This window comes from Silurus meridionalis, chromosome 13 (assembly GCF_014805685.1).
Source record: "Silurus meridionalis isolate SWU-2019-XX chromosome 13, ASM1480568v1, whole genome shotgun sequence".
Taxonomy (NCBI): Eukaryota; Metazoa; Chordata; class Actinopteri; order Siluriformes; family Siluridae; genus Silurus; species Silurus meridionalis.
In genome coordinates, this window is record NC_060896.1 from 18,539,620 (window position 1) to 18,567,601 (window position 27,982).

General features: G+C 38.7%; 1 protein-coding gene across 5 annotated transcripts in view; it reads right to left on the reverse strand.

Annotated features, from left to right (window-relative positions):
- The window catches only part of nectin1b (nectin cell adhesion molecule 1b), a 138,382-nt gene that overhangs the window by 49,145 nt on the left and 61,255 nt on the right, over nucleotides 1-27,982 (reverse strand). For 4 of the 5 annotated variants that reach the window (XM_046864122.1, XM_046864123.1, XM_046864127.1 and 1 more), the window contains exon 5: nucleotides 27,089-27,240. In XM_046864122.1, coding sequence (XP_046720078.1) covers nucleotides 27,089-27,240 — 152 coding nt within the window. Of the gene's footprint in view, nucleotides 1-9,462; nucleotides 13,218-27,088; nucleotides 27,241-27,982 lie in introns of those variants that run through there. The other variant, XM_046864125.1, reaches the window with a different exon arrangement.

The window sequence follows — 27,982 nt, forward strand, 5'->3', positions numbered from 1 at the left end:
AGGAAACCTTGAAACCTTAACTTAGTAATAGAGTATTACCTGCCATAGCTTTTATATTGCATGCCATTGTTTAGCTTTTAATTTGTGACATAAGCAAAATGTGTCACACTGAAAAGAACAAACATAAACCTTGTGCTTTTACAACTGTATATACTTCTTCTTCTTCTTTTGGCTTCCATTAGGGGTTGCCACAGCAGATCATCTGTCTCAATACTACCCTGTCCTCTACATCTGTCTCTTTCAAACAAACCACATTCATGTCTTTCCTTACCACATCCATACACCCCCTCCTTGGCCTTCCTCATTTCCTCCTTCCTAGCGGCTCCATCCTCAGCATTCTTCTACCGATATAACCCATGTCCCTCCTCTGCACAAGACCAAATCATCTCAATCTCCAAGACTTTGCACTGTTGACCCCAGGTATTTAAACTCATCCACCTTCACCACCTCTTCTCACTGCAACCCCACCACTCCACTGCCCCCCTATTCACACACACGCTCTTCTCAACCTGCTCCCTTCTTTCACCGCAAGTCACAATATCTTCCACAAACATCATAGTTCATGGGGACTCCTCTCTAACCGTGTCTGTCAACCTGTCCATTACCACTGCAAACAGGAAAAGGCTAAGAGCCCATCCTTGATGCAATCCCACCTTAACCTTGAACCAGTCTGTTATTCCTACTGCACACTTCACTGATGACAAACTGTTCTCATACATGTCCTGCACCACCCTCACATACATCCCTGCCACACTTGACTCATAAAATACCACAACTCATCTTTTGGCACCCTGTTATATGCTTTCTCCAGATCCACAAAAACACAATGCAACTCTTCTGACCTCCTACTTCTCCATCAACATTCTTAATGCAAATATTGCATCCGTAGTGCTCTTCCTCGGCTTGAAACCATAATTTTGCTTACAGATGGTCACCTCTTTCCTCAGCATGGCTTCCACTACTCTTTCCTATATCTTCATGGTGTGACTGATCAAATTTATTCCCTTGTAGTTACTGCAGGTCTGCACATCTTCCTTATTCTTAAAAATTGGTACTTGCACACCCCTTCTCCATTCCTCACTTCTCCAGTCCAACTTCTCATACAGCTCCTCATATGCCTCTTTCTTTGCTTTAGCCACAGCCCTCTTTACCTGCTGTTGCATCTCCTTGTACTCCTGCCTACTTTTCTTATCTCTCTCTCTATACAATTCTGTTTCACCAACCTCTTTCTCCTTATCCTTTCCTGCAATTCCTCATTCCATGACCATGTCTATTTGTCTTCCTTTCTATTTCCGGATGTCACAGCAAGTAGCATCCCAGCTGTCTCCCTATTACTTCTGCAGCAGTTGCCCAATCATCCAAAACATCTTCACCACCACAGAGCCCCTGTCCAACCTCTTTTCTGAATCTCACAATACAGTCTCCCTCCTTTAGATTTCATCATATTATTATTTTTTAAGTCTTCAAACTCCTCTTCTACTTCACTTCCAAAGCCATCCTTCAGACCACCATACAATGCTGTCTAGGTACACTGTTCCCTGCCTAAACCATACAGTCTCCAATATCTTTCAGGTTGCATCTCCTGCATAAAATATAGTCCAACTGTGTGCACCTTTTATATATATAAGTAGATAGCTAAGTAGATGGGTGCTTAGCTGGGGCTATATCGTAATCCAGATCCCAAGGCACGATCATGATTTCATTAGTTAGTTTGTTGATATTAGTCAATGGCTCTATTTTTATAAGGCTAGTTTTACAGTAAGTATTTCTCTATTACCAACATCATAATGTTCTTCTGGCAGGTATAAGTTTTGAGAAGAATGCTACTAGATGTCGCTTGGGTTGTTGCTTGGGTTTTTCACCTCCAGTTCCCTAAAAATAGAATAAGCAAACGACCGTCCCAACTGTGCACAAGCCTTAGATGAGACTTGGCTGAGGCTGCACCTGTACGTCTTTCCCCCTATCGTGATGCTCCGTGGAGTTCTGGTACGAGTTCCCCAGGATGGAGTCCTTCTCCTCCTGGTGGTACCTCGGTGGCCGGGCAGACCATGGTTTGCGGACCTAGTGGCCCTCTTCAAGGAACCTTCTTGGAGGTATGTCCTCCCCCAGGCAGAGGGCACCCTGGTTCACCCCCACCCTCAGGGGCCACAGTCCTTCTCCTTCTCCTGTAGGAACAGTTCGCCTCAGGGTTGTCTCCATCGACCCTGAAAGGTTAGGTGTGTTTGCTATCGCTGCTTATTGTACTCCACTTGCTGAGCAGTTGCTGGATAAACACCCTTTGGTAGCACCCAGAGGCTGAAGCCAGGGACGCAACCAGAGTGCCTGTGTGGGACTTGTCTGTCGGGCTGGAGGCTCTGTCAAAGCCCCCTTCGAGCCACTGGCCGAGGTGGCCCTTAGGTTTTTGTCTTCTGGCTATATCCTCCTTTAAGAGGGTCAGGGACCTATACACTCTCTCCATGGCCCATTCCTCCTGGAGTTTACTCCCAGCATGGACATTGCCTTTCTTTACCCCAGACCCCAGTATGTACCTAAGGTGCCCTCGGTTCCCCCACGACCTGTTGTGAGGCAGGCATTCACCTCTGGGACAGGACAGCCCCCAGTTCCCTTTCAGCAACTCAGCTTCGTCACAACAGTATCGGAATGCTTTCGCGTTGTCCATGATCCTAATCACGTATGTAATTTAGCCAATGGAGTGATGGACCATGACCAGGAAGCATAAAACGCGTATGCGGTGTTCAGGAAGCGCTCTCTGTGTGTTTATCCTTTTCAGGTAAGTGGTAAATGTAAAAAAAAAAGAATAAGCAAGCGACCGAGCCTTAGATCTGTGGAAAGAACCTGTGTTCCTGTCTCAAGGCCCTATTCTGTGAGCTCCTTGTCATCACATAATGCTAATGAAGGATGCTTCCCTCACGGAGTGGGGAGCGGTCATGAGTGGACGCTTCACCCAAGGTCAGCTCTATCTCACTTGGCACATAAACTGCCAGGAGATGCTAGCCGTGTTTCTGGCTCTGAAACACTTTCTCCCATACCTGAGAAATCGCCAAGTGCTTGTCTGTGCAGACAACACATCGGTGGTCTCTTATACTAATCATCGGGGGGGTCTGCAATCTCGCCTCTATACAGGCTGGCACGGCAGATCCTCCTGTGGTCCCAGGGAAGACTGCTCCGATTGAGGGCTGCTTACATCTCTGGGTACCTAAATCAGGGGGCAGACACCCTCTCAAGGCAAGGGCCAAGGCCCGGGGAATGGAGGCTTCACCCCGACAGTTCGCCTCAGGGTTATCTCCATCGACCCTGAAAGGTTAAATGTCTGCTATCGCTGCTTATTGTGCTCCGCTTGCTGAGCAGTTGCTGGATAAAAACCCTTTGGTGGCACCCAGAGGCCAAAGCCAGGGACGCAACGAGTGCCTGTGTGGGACTTGTCTGATGGGCTGGAGGCTCTGTCAAAGCCCCCTTTCGAGCCATTGACCAAGGTGGCCCTTAGGTTTTTGTGTTCTGGCTATTCCTCCCTTAAGAGGGTCAGGGACCTACACACTCTCTCTATGGCCCATCCCTCCTGGAGTTTACTCCCAGCATGGACATTGCCTTTCTTTACCCCAGACCCCAGTATGTACCTAAGGTGCCCTCAGTTCTACCACGACCTGTTGTTTGGCAGGCATTCTATCCTCCTCCATTTCAAGCCCCTGACCAAGAGTAGCTAACTGGCTGTGTCCAGTGCTCGCACTGTGAAGGAAGTCAGAGCAGCTGTTTGTCTGCTTCAGTTCCTATAAAAAAGGGTTCCCTGACAACAAGCAGAATCTTAGTAGGTGGATTGTGGATGCTATATCTTTCTCTTATGAGTCCTTTGGTCTCCATACTAGTGTGGGGGCCTCTACGGCCTGGTCCTCTGGAGTCTCACAGACATTTGCAATGCTGCGGGCTAATCCACCCAGCTGACCAAGGTTTTTTAACCTTGACCTTAGAGCCACTCCTGGCTCTTCTGTCCTGCACACTGGCTGTGCTCTTACACACAAGGCAGGGACTGGTCAGTGTGGCGTGATTGGACTCTCGTTCCCAAAGTGTTGCGATGCAGCTCGAGTTCCTAAAAAGGAACGTCTCTAGGTTACATATGTAACCCTAGTTCCCTGAGCAAATGTGACACTGCGTCTTCAAGCCACACTCCCTGCATCCCTGCCGTACTTCCTTCTTCTTTCCTTCTTCTTTCTTTCGACGCAGCATCTTATTCACTCAGGGAACTAGGGTTACATACGTAATCTAGAGATCTTCAGTGTTAAAGGCATCCGTTTCCACTATATAGGGTTCAGTGTTGCTAATGTTTCTTTTAGGCCTCCTTAAAGCTGCTGGATTACACTTTTGCATTTTAAACCATTTCTTCAACAGTTCATGAAGATCTGGCAATGCATTAGTACCTATTGCACCTCTTTAGCATGTTTTTCTTGTGACATGGAGTATATCCAAATATTAACAATATAAGCAATCACACATTTCCCCAGCATGTCTCTGATCATGTTGTTTTAAGTCACTGGAGCAAATAATTGGGTGGAAAGGAGTATTAGACACTTTTGGTGGTCAGAGGTGGTGTAAAAGGGCTTGCTCACACCTACTTAGGGAAAGAAAGAAAAAGAGTTAACATAACTAATGATTAAATATAAATTTATTCGATTCCTTCTTGTATCAGTTTTATTAGATGAATTATTCACTAACAAGTAACATTAAAAGTATTTCTAAAAAAAATAATTGTTTTGTCTGACAAAGCTTGAATCAAAAGTTAATAAGCGGTAAGAATTCTTCTAACGTTTAAAGCTATATTTGTAGTCTATTCTCACAGAAAAAAATATAAGTTAACAAATCATTTGCTCACCTGCAGCTATTATGTTTGATATATTTTTCTCTCTTAGCTGTTGTCTTTGTAAAGGCTTCAGAGGTATCTTTCTGAAAACAAAATAAGTGTCTTTCAAGCTATTGCAAAAAAATTTTTATCAAATGCAAAGTTTTTAAAATGTAACACTTTCCACCTCAGTACATTTAAAATCTGACTACTTTTTTGGAAATGTCCACTAACCCTCTAGATATTAATTAGTCACACAAGCTAGTTGCAGGCAATCAGCTTATGACTATCTTTAATTACAGATAACTCTAAAAGTCAGAAGGAACTAAAAAAAAAAAGCTTTACTTACATTTGTAGATTAACTTCTTTCTTGAACTGGTTCTTTCATGGTTGAACTCAAATTGCACAAAGGGATGGACTTTTCCAAGAACAATTCAGGTGATGCTACCTTAAATTCTGGACAAAATAAGGTACCTCAGTGCCTTATAATTGGGATCATCTCTAGGTTACATATGTAACCCTAGTTCCCTGAGGGAACGAGACGCTGCGTCGGAACGCGCCCGAGTGTTCACACTCTAAAATAATGTGTGTAATCAGTAAAAAATTGGACGCTTGCTGTCACCTGTGGAATGACGTCATGAGCAGGAGTATAAAACGCAGATCGAGTGAAGGCAGCGGCAGCTTTTGTAAGGAAGAAGGTAGTACTGCAGAGATGCCGGAGGTGTGGCATAGTGACGCAGCGTCTTGTTCCCCTTGGGGAACTAGGGTTACATACGTAACCTAGAGAGTGTTCAATCATGCCAGACTGACCAGTCTCTACTTAGTGTGGGTCTGACAACATAGCTAAAGGGGGACTGAGGGGCCAGAAGTAGCACTGAGGTCTAGGTTATAAAACTGCACAAAGGTCCGCAGGGTGGACCAACCCGCAGCATTACATATGTCTTGGAGGGGAACTCCAGAGGACCAAGATTTTGAGGCAGCCACACTCTGGGTGGAGTCAGCTCTGACCCCGAAGGGAGCGGGGAGACCAGAGGACTTATATGATTATGTGATAGCATCAAGAATCCACCCACTCAGAGCCTGCTTATTAGCAGGGAGGCCTCTTTTTGGAGGGCCGTAGCGGACGAGCAGCTGATCGGTCCTTCCCCAAGGACCCTCCTGTGGACATACTAGGTGTCCAGTGCACGCATACAGATTTGGGTCCGTTTCTCCTGGTCTTGAGCCTGGAATGGAGGAGGATAGAATGCCTGTAACCTTACGGTTCATGGGATGACCAAAGGCACCTTGGGGATGTAACCCATACGGGGGTACAGGAAGGCACTAGTCATACCCGGGGTAAACTCCAGGAAGGAGGGGGCCACAGAAAGCGCCTGCAGGTCCCCTACTGAAAGAGCAGATGGCCAACAAGAATGCAGTCTTGATTAAAAGGTGCCTCCAAGAGAGGCTCGAAGGGGGGCTCAGACAGAGCCCCCAAATAAGCTGAAATGGCAGATGCGTAGACTTTTAGGGTGGACAGAGCCAACCCCTTGGTGAACTGTCCCTGAAGAAATCCAGCACTGAACCAACTGAGCAGTGGACTAGATCCACAGCCACAGCCTCCACAGCTCCGGACGGGGATAAAAAATGGCACCCCCTGAGCTGGGAAATAAGATACCTCCTCAGATGAATCTCCCAAGGAGGTTGCTCGAAGAGAGCTACCAGGTTCAGGAACCAAGGTTTGCTCGGGCACCTTGGAGCTACCAGGGGGAGAAAGACTTTGTCCCAGAGAACTCTCTTCAGAACTCCTGTAAGCAGCATGACAAGGGGAAAGGCATACAGATGCAGTCTCTGCCACGCCTGAGCCATGGTGTCCAGCCCCAGCGGAGGAGTAAGGGAGAACCAGAGGGGACAGTGTGACGTCTCTCGAGACGCGAACAGTTTCTTATTCTCCTGAAACCTTTTAGCCACCACAATTAGCTTAGGGAGTTGCCGAAGAGGCCAGAAGGGGTTAGTGGGGCGTCCAGCAGTACAGACTCTTTCTGTGGAAACCAGGGCAGCCATGGACCAGCCAAGGGCCCTAGTGGTCTCTTTAGTGGTTTTGAGAGCCAGATCCACCGTACGGCGAAGCTCATCAAAATGGCTGCCCGGGGCACCTTCCACTCTTATTTCGGGGTCTTGAGGGAGGAAGCGATCCCAAGAGAGAGATAGCTCGAAAGCGTCTCTTCAACCCGCAGCATCACTCCATACCCATGTACTTTTCGACCCATGATGTGTGAAAACAATGTTGGAAGGGTCTAAAGGGCCTTTGCCCATGACCATGACAGCTCAGTGTACAGGTGTGGAAAGAACGGGAGATCCCAACACGGAGGTTGCGACCCGGTGCCAGGGTCGAGGGGACTTGTAAAGCTTCATGCTTATTTTCTTTATTTTTATTATCCTTATTTATTTCATTTTATTTATTATGCCTTTTATTTAGAGCACTCCGGGAGTGGAGCGATCGCATAGAAAACGCGAGCAGAATGTCCACTTTGGTTGGGATGGCCTAGGTTTAGATTTATCATTTTAAGGAATGTGGTCTGCTGTGCAATAGTCACCTGGGACCACAGGTCTGGTTTGATGAGTAACATTAATGCAGGGTATTAAATATAGTATTTTGTTAAAAAAAAAAAAAAAAAAAAAAAAAGAGGGAACAAAAGGAGCCATTAATTGTTGTGGTAGTTGCAGAAATTCCTACATATAAAGATTTGGTCAGTTGGTCCTCCAAGTCTTCTGTATATGTCCCTTAACATGAACATTTAGTTAATTAGTGGTCAGCAAAACACAGATCAACTTCTGTAAGTTTCTTATTAGTAGACTACCTCTTTGGAAATATACCAATCCCTGTAGAACAGGACTGCTGAAAAAAATATATATTCTGGCTTAATAAGACATTTTAATGACATCTGTAATGTAATTAAAATATGCACTAGACCAACAGCTTAAGATCATATTGCTGACTCATGCCTGACTCTTGACTGACAGAAACTGAGCATTTAATTTACTAATGGCCTTGCAAAGTCTATCAAGATGTATAAAATCTGCATAGGGCTGATATTATATGATTCAAAATTTCAATAATGTTTCTGTAATTGAAACAAGATTGCTGCCACTGTTATTATGAGACCTTTTCTGTGGTTGACGTTACACGTGTTTTACAGGGTCTTTAAGTTAACTCTCTAAAAAGACACCTTGAGAATACACCCTCAAAAATATGCAGTTAATGCTTAGACAGAAGAAGGTTACTAAGGTCCCCCTGCATCAAAGAACTGTCAGATACTAACCACAGGTGGTACAATGTGTTCATACTAGGCTTCTGGCTATGGCATTTGCAATGTGGCAAAGAACCTGTTTATTCTTTCCCTGCTGCTCTTTTCATTTTTTTCATCTTTTTTAAAACTGCAGCTACAGATGGTATTGGTATACAAGCAGGGACTTACCTTTTTGGCTGTATTGTGACATATTGAGATGTTTTTTAAGTGGTGTATCAAACCAAAGATCTGCTTGGCTGTTGTATCCTTTTGATGACTGCCATGAACAGTAATTAAAATCACATAATTTCTCTGATATAAACAGTAAAAAGTATGTTTATGAATAGGTTTTTCTGTGGCATATGATTGACACAAAAAATTACTAATCACTAATTCACATTTCAGCAGCCTTTACTGACCTCATACAATTACACGATATTTCCAAAGTGTAAAATCATTCAGGTATGCACCAGCTCGCTTTTTACAACAGTCCCACTCATATTGTTTACAATCTTGTTAGGATACCGTGAAATTCTCTTGTGACCTGCAAAACTCAATATCAGCATGGTCTTGTATGAGGAAAATGCACAATCTATACCATCTAGACTTTTTTATAGCTAAAAATGTGTTCAATAGCTGGCATGGATACAAAGAGTCATTTCTGTTAAAGGACAGTGAGAGGTTCTGTAAAGGAACATGTCTAGTGAGGGATTTGAGGGTTAATTAATTTAGTGTGTGTGTGGGGGGTTGAGAAATAGCCTGTAACATTCCAATGCATGTTTATTATACACAGATTAAAAACAATAAGTGCCCCTATAGTTTCTACATAAAAAGAGTTTGCTGTATCTAAATGTAGACATAACTCTAGAGAGAATGTATCTGTTGTTGCTGAAACTGTACTGTTTCATTGTACAAGCTTCATTTGTTTTGTTTGAAATGTTTTGACGAAGAAAACTGTTATTAGTGGAATGACATTTAATGTGTGAAGGTGCATTGGGTGGGAAAGCCCCCAGAATGACTCATGGGAATAATTTAATTCACAGTATGTTTCCAAAACAAGATATCTTCCCACTCTACTGTCTAACTCAAGCAAGTAATGGGTACCTTTTATTCAGATGGCACAATCTAAAAAATACACACTAAATTCTTGCTGTGCTAAAAATTTACCAGGCTGATAATATTGCTGTATTGTTTTCAACTTCTGCAGTAACAAACAAGAATTGCTTTTTGTACATTTCTTAGACTTATTTCTTTATATAAAAAAGGGACATTTTTAAGATGTGTGAGAGTAAATATTTATGATTATGAAATTGTATGCTGCATGCAGCAGAAATGGTTTAGTCACACAGTCAGAAATTTGGGACAAAATATCATTCAACAATGAAATCATTTAATATTTTGAAGCAAATACAGGTTACTTCACTGGGTCAACAAGTGAACAATAATCAACCTCAGCAAACATACATACATTCACATGACTGCATGGGGATTAGAACCTCTTTTTGTAATTTTTTTGGCAGTTACTTACAAAATGTTATATATTTATTTGTGAATATTTTTACATCAATCCCATTAATATTAAAAGAATTAGAATTCCCACAACAACTTAAACATATTCACTAAGTATGAGTCATATCTTGCTTTCTTTCAATTGTGTTGAAAAGATTCATGACAAGGTTTCATGAGAGGTGTTCATATTTAACTTTTTCTCCACAAATGTAATATATTGTATTTACAATGGAAAATTAGGCCTTGGGGTGGGCATGGATGAGTTGTAGAACATAAAAGCTATTTCAAAAACAAGATCAATGACTGTTAAGAACCTTATTTAAATAAATGTATGTAAATATTTTTTGTTTGCGGGGTGCTTGAGATGGCATCCTACAGGACCCCCCGAAATTTGTAGGAGCAGGTGGTTGTTACTCTCATGACATGAGGTTGGGAGCAAGCAGCCAGATAAGTTAAATGGATAGAGGGTCATATATGGTAATTTGCTTCACATGGAGCATACTGGATGTTACACAGTATTCACACTTGAATGTACCATGTCTGATGCACATTTGGCTTCCATTAGTTATTAATTTATTTAATTATGTTCAGTATCTGCTTCGTCTTATTCAGGATCACCACGGTTTAAGTTACTTTTTTTATTTTGTTGCAAAATACTTTAGTTAAAGGGATAAAATGTCTGAGGGAGCAGATGTGATTGGTCTGTTTGTATGTGGGAGTAGGCAGAAATGTGATCTGCACATCTCTACCTTTTGCTAATCTTGGAAAAAGAAACAAATATAAATATATATTTTTTAATCCTTTAGGCATGCTTGTGCTATGGTGAAACATTGTTAATGTTATGAAGTAAAGTAGTATGAATCTTATTATGCACTGCTGGGATTATTCCTGTTTTCCAGTTTTTCCCAAAGGTGGCTTATTAATAATTACATAATTTGAAAATCCACTGCAAATAACACTTGACCTAAAAGAAAACACAACAAAATATTCCCCTTTACACTGTACTGCATGAGTAAACATTCTTTTCTGAATAGACTATCCTGGAAGTTGGTGGAAACAAATATGCACAAATGTTTCATTAGGGCCAGAATTCTTACCACTATTACAGAATATTATCTTACAGGAATAATATGGTCCACTTATTAAGTAGTAAGCTATTCTTCACCATTTATTATTTAAAAAGAAAACAACTAACAAACAATTAGGCATTACCTCCCAAAGTAACCCCAATTAGTAATGTGGAGTTTTCCAGTAAGTGGCAATTATTTATGGTTTCAATTGCTTACAAAAATGCCAGTATAATAGATTATTAATTTTCCTCAATGTGATTTAAGCCAGAGAGAAAAGTCGTGGAAGTAGTGGGTATTTCATTGACATGATTTAGACTTATTTTCGGTGACTATAAAAAGCTTTTTCTTTCAGAAAACAAAAATACACCAACATACAGGACTATCCAAAAAACCCAATGTCCCATCACACTGGAATGCATTCTTCTGTCATATTCAACAAATTGAACAAAAGAGAATATTAGATAAAGTATCTTATGCTGAAGACATAAAAAATTAAAAACAAGTGCATGCACACACCTATACACACCTGTAGAAGAAAATAAAATGACTTTAAAATAAGACCCATATGCATCTTTTCAGCTAGCTAGTTTGATTACTTGTTTCTCATGATATTTTTTTCTTGCAGATTTTATTTGATATTTTACCAACAAAAGTTATCTGTATTTGTATGAAAAGTGGTTAAAAAAACACTGCAAAACACAGTCAATGGTTTAGATCATCAAGAAGTATGTTGCGCTGCAAGTTTCTATCAGTCTGTAGCGTCAGTATATTTTGGCATTGCCTTGTTTGCTGTAATCCTAAATTAAAAAAAATGACAAATTAGAAAAGATGGACAAGTTTTAAGCACACGATTTAAGTTCATGTGCTAGAAAGTCCGTTTTGACACGAATCATCAAACTTTCATGTTCCAAGTCACTGTGGCCCCCTAAATGATCAGAAATAAGTCATCATGTCTAATTATGGAGTACAATTGTACAAATGCATCTTTCACAAAATTTTACCATGACATATTAAGCCCTAATATGAATATGTACAGTGTCAAACATTCCATGTCTACAAATTACCCCATGTCACCACAGAACCACCAAAAACAAGACAAAAAAACCTGATACTCTGTTAAAGGTCCATTGTACATTTATATCTTCTACTGTAACAGTGAAATGTACATTAACAAAGTATTACAATTATTTCCAATAATGTTAACAGAAAAAAATAAATGGGAAAAAAAAGCATGTTATCACACTCCTTTGTAAAAGCCCTCTCAGGAGACTTGAGGTGAGAAGCAAGTTAATCACCATTGTATCTATCTGTGCCTATCTGCCTGAGTAAGGCACAAGTTTTTATGCCAAGCCATGCTACCCAAAACCAAGGCTTTGAATTCATATTTAAACTGCCATGCACGTCTTTGGAAATTCATGTGCTTTCTTCTTTAAAATAAAACATCATTTAAGGTCTGAAGCAACTTAACACGTCTCACTATCTACCTATATATATAACCGCACCATTTCCAGAAAACCATCACCATATAAAGAGGGAATTACAAAAAAAATCATATATGAAAAACAAATGTACTGAAGTTAAAACAAAATTTGAAAATATAATACATCCAGTGTATGCTTTCACAAGAATGAGAACTCATTCATTACAAAGTTGCTTTTTAATACAGTTAATACATTGATAGCAACATCAACAAAATGAGACAAATTATATAAACCATAATGCAGCTTAAAAGTTTCAAGCAACTAGCCTGTACAGCTTTAGGAGTCAATGGCGATTGGCATGTCACTCTTTTCACTGCTGTACGAGGTTAAACCCTTAACATGTGGAAATAGTGTTGTTGATTTGTCAACGCTGCAAGCATTTTTTTCAATGTTCGCGTTCAATTAAATGTGCTGTGATGGGGCAGAGGTGGCTGTTTTGGAGTAGTGAGGGATGGGATGAACATCAGGATGGATAGAAGGCTTCTAGTGATGGAGATGAAGGGGTGTGGTAAAATGCAGGTGAGAGCAGATAAATGCTATTCTATTATTTAGTTGTTACCCTAGACATACCACTCTTTCTTTGAAATGACAGAGCCATCAGTTTGGGATACCATGTCGTCAGCAATCTCAGACTCGGGCTCATATTGGAAAGCTAGAGTCCTCTCGTCGTAATCATGGCTCTCACCTTCATCCACAGTGAAATAGGGTCTCTTTAGGTCTTCAGAGTTACCATCGAAATCATGTTCTGTGCCCTCAAAGCCCGGTGGCACCCCAATCTGAGTGGCCTTCTTCTCATCATCTGAGTCATCTGGGTACTGCAGGTTCTTGGGCACATTAGGATGTGGAGGCACAGAGCCCGCCTTACTGTAGCCATTACCAAAGACTTGCTTTTTGGTGTTGTAGTCGCCTTTGAAGGTGCGCTGTCGACGTCGCAGGAAGAAGATGAGCAAAGCAGCACCAATGATCAGTACAACCAAGCCTCCCACACCACCCAATATTGCAGCACTGGAACCGAATTGCGTCTGGTCATTGTCGGGGTCTGGATGCACGCGTTGGGGATGTTCTGGGTAGGAAAAGACAAATGGAAGGAAGTGTGTCAGTGCTCAGGTGGGAAGGAGTGCACGTGCTCTTTTTTGAGGGAAGGGACATGGGAAAGGGTAAGCCAAGGGGGTAAAAACGATAAAGGGTCTATGCCCCCACCACCAACCCTACCACCTTTTCCCCACCACATCCTCTCAGCCCACACCAGTGGGAAACCATGATATCTTTTAATATCCACATGCACTAGAATAGCACTCAATATACAGACTATATTAGGTCAGTTGCATACTCTACACAATAACAACTGCAAGGGCACAAGCCTTTTACTTTATATAAGCTTTTAGGTACATTCTAGCACCCTTTTAGTGGTTTAAATAAATAATCCACAAGGTGTTATCAAAATAATTGTTAGTGGAACAAAGATTTGATGTAGCCACTGTTTCTAGAAAAGCTTTATTTTTAAAGTTGTTCTATTTAAGTAATAGCATTTATTGCATAAACACTATTTTTCCAAAAGTAACGGGTCACCTGGTCATAAGTATGGTATGTGATTTTTGAGCATTGCATTCCACATTTAGTCCAAATTTGCTCTTATACTTCTCTCCACTCTTCTGGGAAGATGTTCCACTAGATTTTAGAGTGTGCTTATGGATATTTGTGTTCATCAGCCACAAGGGTATTACGAAAGGCAGGTACTGATGTAGGTAAGGAGACCTGGGGTGCAGTCAGCGTTCCAATTTCTCTCAAAGGTGTTCAGTAGGGATGAGATCAGAGCTCTATAGAAGGCTACTCAAGATCTTCCTCTCTAAAGCATGTAAACCAATTCTTCCAGTAGCTCACTTTGTGCACAGGGACATTGAAAGTGAATGCAAACATTTTTTATAGTGCATCTAAAGATGTCCTAAACAATTGACAGTCTCCAGTTTTGTGGTAACAGTTTGGAAACGAAACACATATAGCAGGAAAAGTCAGGTGATCCAATACTTTTGGAAATATAGTGTATGAAACTCTTGTATGTGGTTATGCTAAGGACACTCCTTTCATAGAAACTTGTGTCATTGCACACTTGGCTTGTGTAGAGTATGTAAGCATGTCATTCAAACACATTTTAAACCTATATATATATATATATATATATATATATATATATATATATATATATATATATATACACACACATAGTATATATATATACATAGTATATATATATATATATATATATATACACATATATATATATATATATATAGAGAGAGAGAGAGAGAGAGAGAGAGAGAGAGAGAGAGAGAGGCTGCATAGCAAAATTTTTGCAAGCTAAGTTAAGATTTTTTACAGCCATATTAAAAACAAAATTAACATACACCCTATGATTTTAACGGAATGGTTTTGTTATTACTTCCATCAGATAGTCATGGACAAAAAAATGCGCATTGCAAAAAGGACGAGCACTCTGCTTTTGCATTTTTATATTCAGTCTTTTAAATTAGCACAATGTTTATGACAAACTGTTTATTACACAATGTAAAAACAAAAAAATAATGAGGAGCAATTGAGTGTAATTAATTAGTAAACAGCAAAGAGGAAGTGCAGGTTTTAAACTAAACTTATTCAGCCAAGTAATACATTAATTTCCATAACCAGGTAAGCTTCCTTCAAACAGGAAGAACATGTAAATTCACCTAATCATAACAGCCTAAATGAGTTTGATGTGCATGGACTGAGGGAACTTTGACACAAAATTCATTATTGCTTGAGCAGTAAATTCAGTGGTGTATTTAAGTCTGTATTCAAATCTGCATCTTGGAGAATCCAGGCATGGGTGTCTTTACACATGGTCTAAATTATTTACAGAGTGTATAAAAAATTATAAATTAGCCACACATTTGTGATGAATAACAGGTGAATACAATATACACTTTTAGGATTTGCATGCTAAAACCAAGGGTTTGTTCCAAAATGTCAGTATCACAGGAACCTGTTGATCATCTGCCCCTCTCTTCCCCCTATTTTCCTTTCTTTTAGGATTGAGTGTGTGTGGATATATAACTGCCGGCCAGGGTCAGATACTAGTTTAATCTGGCCCCTAATGAGATTAGAAATAATAAGGGGCTTTATTACCTCCATGACTAAGAGAGCAAATACAGGTCACCCCTGGCTAGTGAGAAAGAGAGGAGGAGATAATGAAAGGAAAGAAGCCAAATTGTACCCATCCATTTGCATGTGCAAACTTTTTTTTAAATCACTATCATTTGAAATATTACTTTCATCTCTCCTGTGTATCTGTTTGTATTTGTGTTGAATTCATGGCTAAATGAGGGAAAAAGGATGCTCTAGCCAGAAACATGTCAAATTTATAGATATGAAAAGAAACAGTAGGATATTTCATGATCATGTAGGCAGGAAAAAGATCAGGGGTTTCTGCCACAACTCAGGTCTAATAGAGCCTGTTAAAGCAGTGAAGAAACTACATATTTAAAAGAGGCTTTTCAGAGCTACAAAGCACACAGTAATCAATAGCTGTGTCTGTATTAAACCACATCATTATTTTGACCATGTGTGAACCTTTGTACATATTGTTTGCGGATATAGGTATATAATAACTTCACTATGCACACAAGGGGGCAGTGTCGCATGTATGAACAAAGAATATACATTTGTTTTACATTTGTAGAGAGCTCACTAGTTTCTCGATGCTGTATACATTTTGCTTATGCTAAATAACCATGGGCATTAATATGAAGTTATCGATCCCTTTGCTGTTATAACCACTCTTCTGAGAGGCTTTCAAAAAGATTTTGAAACATTGGCTAATGGAGATTTGTGCTAATTTAGTCAAAAGACCATAAGTAAATGAGCATTGATATCTTGGTATGAATATCAGATCAGTACATTCATCTCAAAGTTGTTCAGTGGAGTTGAGGTCAGAGTTCTATGCAGGCTGAAAGAGTTCTTTCACACAACCTTGTTCACCTTGCCTTTGTAGACAAGCTGAAAAAAAGACTTGGTGTTTTAATTCTACATTTTATTTTCATTTTTTTTTCTTTTAATTCTCTAGTTTGAGTCCAGAATTGTTTGGATCCCAACCCTCAAATTCATATTGGCTCCTTTGCAAACATCTGTAACCAAAACCCATAGCCTTCTCTATGACTCAATCCAACTACTTATGAATCTTAGCATTAAATCACTTACTCCAGAAATGTTCTCAAAAGTGGCTTCCATTGAAAAATGTATTTTGCTCCCTGTTTTTTTTTTTTTTTTTTTTTACTTGCTGAAGCAACTGTGTAAATGCCATCCTGCCTTCCTAACTTGCCTTGACTAGCCCATAGATGTTCTATGGCTGCTGTCATATTTCAAATACTGGATTTCTGCACTTTAAATTTGGCCTTGAGCATAAATAAAAGGGGGAATAAGAATGTTTGAAATTCTAAACCGTTTTCAGGAAGTCACACTCTTCCCTTCCTTCAAATGCAGTACTGGTCTTAATTGCTTTGATGATGTCACGGATTCATTATTTTAATGCAAAATGCTGGCTTTGATTTGTAGTGTAGGGGGAGCTTAGCATGTATAAGAGCTGATCTTTGCAAAGGCAATGGTTGGTGAAAGTGGGAGAGGGACAAGAGGGGGAAGAGATATGGCTTGCCTGTCAGCAGGCAGATAAAACTCGACTAAAAGCTCCCTGTCAGCTGCTTCAGTAATGTTTGCAAAAACAAAAGACAGAGCTATTCAGCAAGCGTCTGTGAATGTGCCGATAATCAGCCTGCCTTAGTGTTGAGAGCTAAACAGGTCATTGTTAGGTTAATAGGTGGCCATTAAAAATAAAAAGTAATTTCAATTCAAATCAATTTTACCCTAGATAGATGGATGGATGGATGGATGGATGGATGGATGGATGGATGGATGGATGGATGGATGGATGGATGGATGGATGGATAGATAGATAGATAGATAGATAGATAGATAGATAGATAGATAGATAGATAGATAGATAGATAGATAGATAGATAGATCTTTTTTAATTTTTCCATTACTTAGCTGCAACCACTGCATGGACATATCATGCAGCTTCTATCTAGCAACCTTTAATCTCACAATTGTACTAATTAGATAACAACAACAGAATCAACTTACACGTAGAATACATTTTAATCAGGTGTTTCTGTATATGATTTAAACAAAGCTGCTTCAGCACTGGCTAGAATATCTCTAATAAATGCCTTCATATTACCGTATGTATATTGAGCATCTGAACAACAGTTTTTTAATTCAGGTACTGAACTGCCTACCAAAACATTATACCAATGTTAATTTGAGATGCAATCCACTGGCTTACTGTATGCTATGAGTCTGCTTAACATTGACTAGCACAACATAAATCAGCAATGTCTGAGGCTGTCCCACTGGATGTGGACCTAGCAAAAGTATTTCAGAAAACTGAAACCAAGAAATTGAAAAAATGCTTCAGGACTGGTGACATTAGTTGTAATGTTTTTAGATTTTCACAGATTGTTCAATTACTTTATCCTCTCTATGTTGATAAGCAAACTGACACTTATTTGAAAAAGGCAATGGAAAGCAAATATGAATGCACTTGGATGTGTGTTTTTTTCCACACACATAAAATTTAAAACAGATGTGTTGGATCTGTTCAGGATCTGTGGTGATCTTATTAAGTAGTAATTGTAGTAGTGCCTTTACAAAACAAAACCTAGTCATTTCAAACTGTCCAATTTATAATTATAAACTAGGGCTGTGACTGCCATTTATTTGATTTTCAATTAATCTAAATCTATATGCTTTGCAGAGTTTTATTGACTACTACTTAAGAAGTGTCTTTTAATGCAAGTTTAACATGTTACAGTCATATCCATGGCAAGTAGTGGATTATTGTCACAGGTTTGAAGAGAGATAGATCTGCTTAGAGCACACATTTCAGGGTAACATAAAAAAATCTGGACATTAACGCATACATACTTTTTATAGTAGTCCTATTAGTCCTAACCCTAGCTGTATGGGATACGTGGGAAAAAAAAAATAAGTTTGATAGGATGAGAAAGAAAAAAAGAGGGGTTTAAAGAGGAGCAGAAATGTGCACAAACAGTCAAGATAAGGAGTAAACTCTTCCAATTTACTCTCCTCCAATTTTTTAACTCCTTATTTCTGTTTATGTTTGAATAAAAATGCCGGAATCATTTCTACCTCCACAGCATTTAGTCCATAAATGTAAAGGGAAATCATTATGAAAGTCAGTGTGGTCTGCCTGAAGAAAATAATTGAAAGTGTTAAGGAAGTCAACATCAAGTGCACATGACATACAACAGGCTGTAAACTGAACTTGTGTCTTCACCTTGGGAACCATTAGATTTCTTCTGGGGGTGCTATGGAATATGGGTTTAGTTTTTCAGGAAGTGAAGAGAAGAGTAATGCAGAAGACAAAAGAATGGAGAGCAGAGAATTGAGGGAAATAAGAAATGAAGGTGAAAGAGATAGGAGAAAAAAAAGATGGAGGAGAGAGAAGATTATTTTTCTCCCTCGCATCCTGATGAGTGAATCATTAATGCTACAGTGATTCTGGGGTTATAGACTGACCTACTTAAACACACTCTTGGGGGCATGGGCTGCGGCAAAATTTACATCTAGAAAAGATTCTCCATCCCAAACTCTTAAGGAAACCCTATATCTGTCCATTTCATTCTTCCCCTGAGAGAGATGAATTGCTGTAATAGATTAATGCAGTTTGTACTCTCTGTCTTTCTCGTGGCAATGCTCAATTTGCAGCAAGTGCTTTTTCCACCAGTTTAAAACAAAAACACACTGTCACTCTATTTCTCTAGTAATTTGGCCATCTTACCCTCCATTTCTCTACAGAGACACAGGGCTTTAATGTGTAGAAAGGGAAAAACAGAAAGAATGAGGAGGTGGAGAAAGAGACTGAGAATAGCTAATAGTTTATATGAGAAAACTGCGGAACTACTACAATCTACTTCCTACATAAAGAATCTTTCCTGGATCGACACTCCATAAACTCCACTAAATGTTGCCCAGGTGCTGCCTGACTGAGCCTCATGGGATACTTCTGCATTCCAAGGCTCAGAACTGATGGCATGCACCTTTTTATAATGCAGGAGGTGCATTTTTACAAAGAGAGTTTAATGTTGTACGCTATGACTGTGGGTCTGCAGGGGGCATGAATAATGCAATAGGCATGACAGTGTTGGTTTGTGTGCAGTCTAATGCGTCACACAATTCAGAATAAGACAGCAAAGCAGCACTGCTATAATCTATAATATAATCTTGCATGTTTACATTAAACCTTTGGAGTTTGGATCTTTGTGGATGTTGATCAAGATCAGACTGTAATTGATAGTAGTTGATAGTATATTTCTTGCAATTACTAATCCTAAAGTGATATAATTATCCTTAATGTTTGCTTTCATTTTTTGTGTATGTATAAATAAATATATATATATTTTATATATACACACACACACATATATATAAAATCATACTGATAAAAGTAGTAAATAACAGTTGGCTCAACACTGTTTATAGATTGTGTAAGCTCTGCAAATGTTTGTCAAATAATTAAAGCTCATTCAAATTAAAACGGATATTTATATTAAATCTCCAACATGCTCTGTTTAAAGAACTCCACTGAGAGTAGTAGTTGCACAGTAGGTGTGTGGCAATAGCTTTTTATTGCCACTACCACACTGTGAGACTATTTGAAATAATAGAAAACCGACCAGGATTAACAAATATGTTAAAATTGCCAGTGTTTGTGTGCAAATAAAATTCAGTTCCTATTCTGGAGACCTCAGACTTCCTCAGTAGGTTTCCCTATGCGTTCTCGCCCACATTCCCAATGCCTTCTTCTCTCCTCATTGGATCCATCCATTTTCTCTCTCCCTCCTCTTTGGAAACTCTGGTTTATATTTTATTCCATCACCCCAAAAGAATTCCAATAACAGACTCACTCAGAAATTTCTTTCAGTTACACAAATTCTGTTATTTATTTATACTTCTGATGTTTTCTTTTATTCTTCCTATTTTTGCCTTGTGGTTGACATTTTCTTGTTCTCCTTTCTGTTTCTCTCTTTATTGCTCTCTCTCGCTCTTAACTTCATTTCCACACACGGTGGAATGAGCAATTGCTCATTCGGGAAAGCGTAAACAGATGTCTGCCACCTTAGCCAGCCCTCCCAGAGGCAAGCAGCTCAGCCGTTCTCAAACGCCCCTCAAACCCCATCCCCCCTCGACCCCCAGCCCCCCTTCATTGCCAGATTCGTTGCCAATGTCCCCTGTGCCACGTTAAATCACAACACATCAACCCATTTTCTAATAGCAGTGGTAATAGCACCAAATACACAAACACGCACTAGCACGACTGCTGGCTGTGTGAAGCACTCTGCAGAGAACAGTAATACACAGTGTGTGTGTCTATATCTTGAGCTACATTTGCATTTATCTAAAAGTAATACAATCATACCTATGGGGAAAAGAAATAGCATGGGTCATATTATGTAAATCTAAAGCCTTTAATGCATTTTTTTGTCTGCTAACAGACATGCATTTATCCCATAGCAAAACCCATAGCAAACTAAAAGGATATAATTACTGTTGGCAGTGCCTATACAAGCTGGCTTGTTTCGGCACTGCCAACAGCAAGACTACCAATACACTGGAGGTTTCTCATGGCATTAAAGATATACTTGAGGGAGAATCTGAGTAAATCCTTTGTATTTTGTTGCTAAGATGCAAACAAGACTGTAGATCTCTTCCCACAAGAACGTGGAGTATCAAGAAAGCCAACATATACATACATATCTGACTCTTTTTTTCTTTAATTACAGCTTTTGGTCTTGCTGTTGAAGAAATCCACTTCAAGGGTTAACCACAGTGAGACACCATGAGCTTACATCATTCCTGTAAAACATGCTCTAGAGATAGTTGTATGTGTATCAAAAGAATGAGGAGTCACAACTAGTCACACTCTGCATTGTAATAGCTTCTATTCTCTAAGACAATGTATGTGATCCTAAAGTGTATTAATTAAGACGATCAGTCTCTAGTTAGCAGAAATTCTTCCCTACTATTAAATTTTAATTAAAAACCTATTTTAAAGTGTAAAAAGCATACAAAGATGAAAAAAAAGATATGTCCTGTCATTAAGCATGCATCACTGCTTCTCAAGCCCTTAATATTCAGTTAATCTCTGTATATTTGGTATTTACTAACTACTAAATGGATCACTATAATCAGAATATACAGTGGTGTGAAAAGGTGTTGGTGAAAAAGTGTCCTGATTTCTTATTTCTTCGCATGTTGTCACACTTTAATGTTTCAGATCATCAAACTAATTTAAATGATAACACAAGTGAACACAACATGCAGTTTTTAAATGAAGGTTTTTATTATTGAGGGAAAACAAAATCCAAAACTACATGGCCAACACTTTTTCACACCACTGTAGATCAGAGTGCAGAACAACTTCTTCTTTGCCCAAGGCTGGAGAAGCCTAATATTTTAGTCTTTTCCCCCATAAAAAGGATCTGGAATCAGTGTCAATGTGTTCCCATTTTTATGGTCTGGTCTAAAACCAAATGTTCTAGAAAAGTAACATTTCTAATGCTAGTAAATTAGCACTTCAGCAGCTACATCCGAAATAAAATTAATAAAAGCTATAAAAACATGATCTCTATTCAGAACAAACATTATATATAACATGTTTATGATGTTTAGGATTGGAAACTGGATGCTAAAATATGTTGTTGAAGCCAAAAGTAAATGCTCTCTAATAACCTGTAATAATTTGTCCTCTCTGGAACATCCCCTTATCATATAAAAATAAGGAGTAAAATGTTAACACGAGTCAAGCCTAATCGAATGTGTGAAAATTCAAAGGGTGTCACTGCATATTTTTTTAATTAAAAGAGGTTTTCAGGTGTTTTGAAGCGTTCAATTTATTTTAATCTTGTTAAAATCCTGGCAAATATGACAGATTATATATTTATATAAATATATAATCTGTCATATTTGCCAGGATTATATATTTATATTTATATAGTTCACGCTGATTTTGCTCTATAGCACTTTCTTGAGAACATTGTCTTTGCTATCGCATTTAAATAAAAGCCAATGTTAAGGGATGCATATCCAGGCTACTCCCTACATTCCGAGGACATGCTGCTTCACATCCAAATACATTGAGAGCTTTTATTGTGAGATTCGGTTGAGAGGATAAAGTAACTATCCTATCCTTAAACCTAAAAAAGTGAAAATTGAAAATTAAAGCCTTTATTGCGGGGTTTTTTTGGTCCATATGCTCTAAAAGCCAGTTAAATTGCCAATACAGAAAAAATTAATATTAACAAATCAAAATACACACCCTTGTTAAAATTGCAGATTATTGTGAGTTGCTGTGAAAATGAAACCAAGATAAATCATGTCAAAACTATATCCAAATGTGAAATGACAGCATATATATACACAGATCAGGCACAGCTTTATTGCCACCTGCATAATATTGTGTTGGTCCCGCTTTTGCTGCTAAAACAGTTCTGACCCGTCGAGCATTAACAGCATTAACTTTTTCAGCAATTTGAGCTTGCCTGTTGGATCAGACCACACGGGTCAGCCTTCGCTCCCCATGTGCATCAATGAGCCTTGGCCACCCATGATCCTGTCGCCGGTTCACCACTGTTCCTTCCTTGGACCACTTTTGAAAAAGATGCTTCTAGAATGTTTTTGCCAGACACAGTTGGAAAATATTGTGTCGAGATGTGCTGTGCTGATGACCCAAAAAGGCTGAGTGGTATAATAATGTACTTAAACTAATTATCATTTTAGTGGTGTGCATACTTATGCAAAAAGCTTATTGTAGCTTTTTTGTTAGTGTAAATCTTTTTGTTCTTCAAAATAATTTTACAAGTTGTGAATGTTACATTGGCAATAGGACAGTTTTTTTTTGTTTTATCACAAAAGTCTGCCATTTAACCAGGAGCTTTATATCAATCATATGTATGTATGTATGTATGCATGTATGTATGTATGTATGTATGTTTTTAGCGAAACTAGTGTTTTCATTCCTTTTTTATAGTAAGGGGGAAGAAAATAATCTAGGAGATTTCAGGGCTTTTGGAAGAATGATTATGCTTCTTCATGAAATGTTGCCAGGTACTGCCAATGAAGATTAGCATAATGGGTAGAAAGGGAATGAATTGAGCAAGAATCGGAAAAAGTAAAAAAGCACAAATATTGAATAATTGTGATTAAATAAGAATGAAGGGGAAAAGAGCTATATCTTGACAGGGACAACAAAGTGAAGAAAGAGACAAATGTACCTTTTTCTATCTCTTAAAATCAGTGACCAGCAAAGCCTTCTCTGCTGGCCTAAACACTATCAAAAGCACTGACCTACATTTACAACCTAAATTTTAATGTGTTCCATAAAATTTTATTAATTTATTCCCAACAGTTTATTCTCTTCATTATGTAGCGTTTCTCTTGGCTGCACTGCTTCCAGTACGTGTATGTGGATGTTAGATTTTTTGTCCAATCAGATTTCAGCCTCTATGTGCTGCCATGTCAATCTAATCTGCCCAGGGCCTTCAAAGTCTGTTCTGCTGGCTCTTTGGCCATAGAGAATATTTAGCAACGGGTCTGTTTCTTTAACAGATTTCATATTCGCCTCACAGGGCAGCTAGCTGGCCCAGAATAGCGTCAGCATTTTTCCGTCCTCTGATTGGTTGGTCAAAGGGAAACTGTTACAACCAAGTTCGACTGGCAAAACACATGTGTAGCTCTGCACACATTAATACATCTGAGTTAGACTTTTTCATGCCTATGGAGAAAGAGAAATTGATTTGGTCTCGAACATACTTAAAAATAAATTTTCAAGAAAAGCTAGACATCATGAGGAGGTCGGCCAACCCTGAAGCTAGCTATCGTGTCTCAGCCTGGGAAAGGATTTGTTCTCCACTTCCAGACCAGTGAATACGAGCGATAACACTGGATTACAGCCTCTGTGGAGCAGTGCAAATTATGAGTCTGCATCTATGGTGAGTAGGTTGTATTTAATTTACAGTTTTAATGTTTTTGTCATGTTATTAGACAAATATTGATTCTGAACTGCTCCAGATGGTGTAGGTGTCACAGTTGCGGTTGTAATGTAGATATTTGGAGTTGTTTTAACTGAGTTTCTTGTTTTATGCCACGCGTTGTTATATTGCGTTTTTGTATGGTAGTGATGGTTTCTATAATGGCTACGTGATAGTGGTGGTATTAAGAGGTGGATTAAGTCGGTTAAGTCCCCACTGAAGGCCCAGGTACCAAATGCACGGCCCACCACTGCTCAAAATATAAAGTTGGGCGTATTTGTGTTTTTTGTGTGATTCAACACCAGTAACAACATTCCTTCTAAAATGATTTAAGTGCAGATGTAAGAGCTTCATTAATGATGTAATATAGCCATGCTTGTCCTTTATATAGTCACATCTAGATTCTTGCTAGCATGTACTATATTATACGTGATACCATCCTGTTTTCAGTCTTGAGATGATACGCTAAAATTAAAGATGTTGGATGGAGTTTAAGTGGTTTATCGTATACTATCACAGATTACTGCTGCTACATTTATCTAGTTTTGTATTGAAGCTCCATAATTCCATAATTAACCGAACAGACAATAATTTGGCTTTTTCATGGGGTGGACAAAACTCTACATATAGCTGCAACGTGCAAAACCTAGGTAAAAATGCTACAAGAGATCTTTAAAGTCAAATTCTGCAGTACAATATATTGAAAGGTATAAAAGTGTTATAAGCAAAACCAGGAATTTCATACAAAGAAAAAAATCTATCAATTTAATTAGATGTATGCATGTTTGTTTAAAAAGACTTTTTTCACAATGAGACAAATGCAAAATATTTTTTAATTAAACTGTTTAAAATATACACCATATGGATAAAGGTTTGTGGCGCCTGTAGGTTCTTCCCCCAAACTTTTGCCACAAAGAAGGAATTACACAATTGTACAGGATGTGTCTATTAGCTGCAGCTACACAATTTATCTTTACTGAAACTAAGGGCTCAAAACCTGTTTGGTCATGTGTCCACAAACCTTTGGCCATATCGCATATATAATTGAGAGCATCACATTTGAATGCATCACATCTGGATGCTGAGAAGCTTATCAGTACAACACAGCTACAGTAGGGGCTGACTCTTACTTTTACCCGGGATCTAATTGATGAAGACAAAATACTCAGTGACCTCTCAACAAAGTGAGTGATCCATGATGTTGAAGATACTGGCAGAGACAGGCAATATATTCCCAAGATGCGAACCAAGTGAACTGATCCATAGACATTGTGAAACAATGGCTGGACAGAAGAAATAAAAAAATGTGTTCTGCCTGGTAGACTTAAGCCAGAAGAACAATGGAAAAACTTTGTGGGAATGAATCTTAAGATACCCAGTGTACCCCCCATCTTACCCTAATCTAATGAGTAGTTATGATCTGTGTTCAGTTTTTCTCAGCACGTGCACTTTCATAACCCCATAAATTATTAACCATGAAAGCTATTTGCTTAATTCGTCAGCTGCATGCAGGAACTGTACAAATTAACAGCCAAAAATTCCCTCTCGTTGAGCAAAACTACTCAATGCACTTAGCATTTACAGATAATGTCCCCAATTTCCATTACATTAGTGGCAATTTTTCTGAGCTCCATTAACACTGTAATCATGTTGGAAGAGCAAGGAATGAGCATTATCCAGTGTAGCAGATCAAATATCACCCATATCACATAAAGGTCACATATAGCATCACATATTCCCATGCTAAGATATTACTTTGAATCACCAGAAAGGCAAAAGCCTGCATACACACATACATAGATGCAATGCAAGGAAAACATAGTCATCACTTTCGCATGGCAAGCAAAGATAGCATTTTCAAGGATGAAAAATGAGAACGCACGCATAGAGAAAACAGCCCAATACCGAGAACCATGCAGAGAGAAAGAGAAAGATAGCAATGCACTCATTCAGCATGCACTCATGTCCATATGCTCAAGAAAAAAAAAAAGAAAAAAAAATTTAGGAAGATCAACTCTGGAAAAAACATGTAGTGGAAATACTACCTTTAATTAAATAATATGATCAATATGGTAATATATCTGAAGACTTCAAATAGAATTTTGGACAAAAATAAATAAGGTCAAGAAATCTGTCTGGCTTTGTTTTATGTTCTTCTGATTTAAAAAAGAATTTCCAAACATGTGAGCAGCAAGATGAAAGATGGGGAGATGTTCCCTGCACATGGAAAGTAGTACCTGAGAGAAATGTGAGTTTGAAACCCTGTGATGTTATATGAGCACTTTGTTCTGTGTGTGTGTGTGTGTGTGTGTGTGTGTGTGTGTGTGTGTGTGTGTGTGTGTGTGTGTGTGTGTGTATTTTATGCATAAGCATAGCAATGATTTGACTCTGCATATTCACTCAATCTGCTGGCACTCCTCCACTTTGCTGACGGTAAACCAGTGCCAGTGCTTGTTTGTTAAGTATTATTATTTGTGAAGCATTTTGAATTGTAGAACAATAGTATTATAGTATTACAATATATTATCCTCAGAATAACTCAATCGGTCTTTTTAGCCTTAGGATTGGCATATAACGTGATCAAGACAAAGATTTGGTTATTTTATACAACACAAATTACTCTAAGGTAACTTTCAGGCCAGACTGCTTGACTTTCAAATAAACTTTTTACCAGATGCGTGTTCTGATTGCCCAAGTCCAGATTGCAGCTAGAATTCTGTCCCCGGCCTACAACTCCACCCCCCACCTCTGTTCCCTAAACTTACACAAACTCCATTTCTTAGCAGCCTTAACATACCTGTCACATTGACCTCTACTAGTCCAGACCGGGTGCCGATGCTGTTGGTGGCATCACATATGTATATGCCGGTGAAGTCATATGTCACAGGCCCCCTGAAGAACAGAGTGTTGTTTCTGATTTCCACATTTTTCGGCAGGGATCCATTCGATCTGTCGGTCAAAAGGGACACAGATGTAAAGTTTGCAGCTTGTTTAGAAATGTTTTGTTTTGATTCTTCGGGGAGCCTCTTAGGTATGTGAATTTTCCTCAACAGTAATAAAAAAATAATAATATGTTAAAAACCTAACCCTGCATTACACATGACATCATTTACACACCGATTCTTTGTAATCACTTGCAACAAAACTAGTTTTTGTGCAAACAATGTATCCAGTTGCAACATGCAAATTATTGTATTATTTGTTAAGCAACAAACTTGCCAAAATAATTTAAATAATGAGTAGTGGGGATAAATACTATGTAGTTCATACATCAGTGCAAAAACTTGTAGAATATGAAACATAGAATTTTATTAATTTGTCTCTACTTCTTTTTCAAGTAAATACCACCAATATTTAGAAGATATTTCAAAGCAATCAGAATTGCCAATAAAGTTGTTAAGCACAAACACATAAAAGTTAAAAGGTACATAAATAGATCTCCAGATTAATTACAAAATTCCAGATGCATAGCTATAAGCAGACACACCTTTATTAGTATACCTCAGTTTACAGACCTGTGTACCTAAAGGAGAATATTCACATTTCTTAAATACAGACAGCATATACTCTTTTTCTATGAACTGACACATTTTTATTTTTGATTTGTGGTGTGTTTGTGTGTGTATATGTGTGACTGATTTGAATATGACATTAGATGCTTTCAGCATATTTTGCAATCGTGCCACTGAAA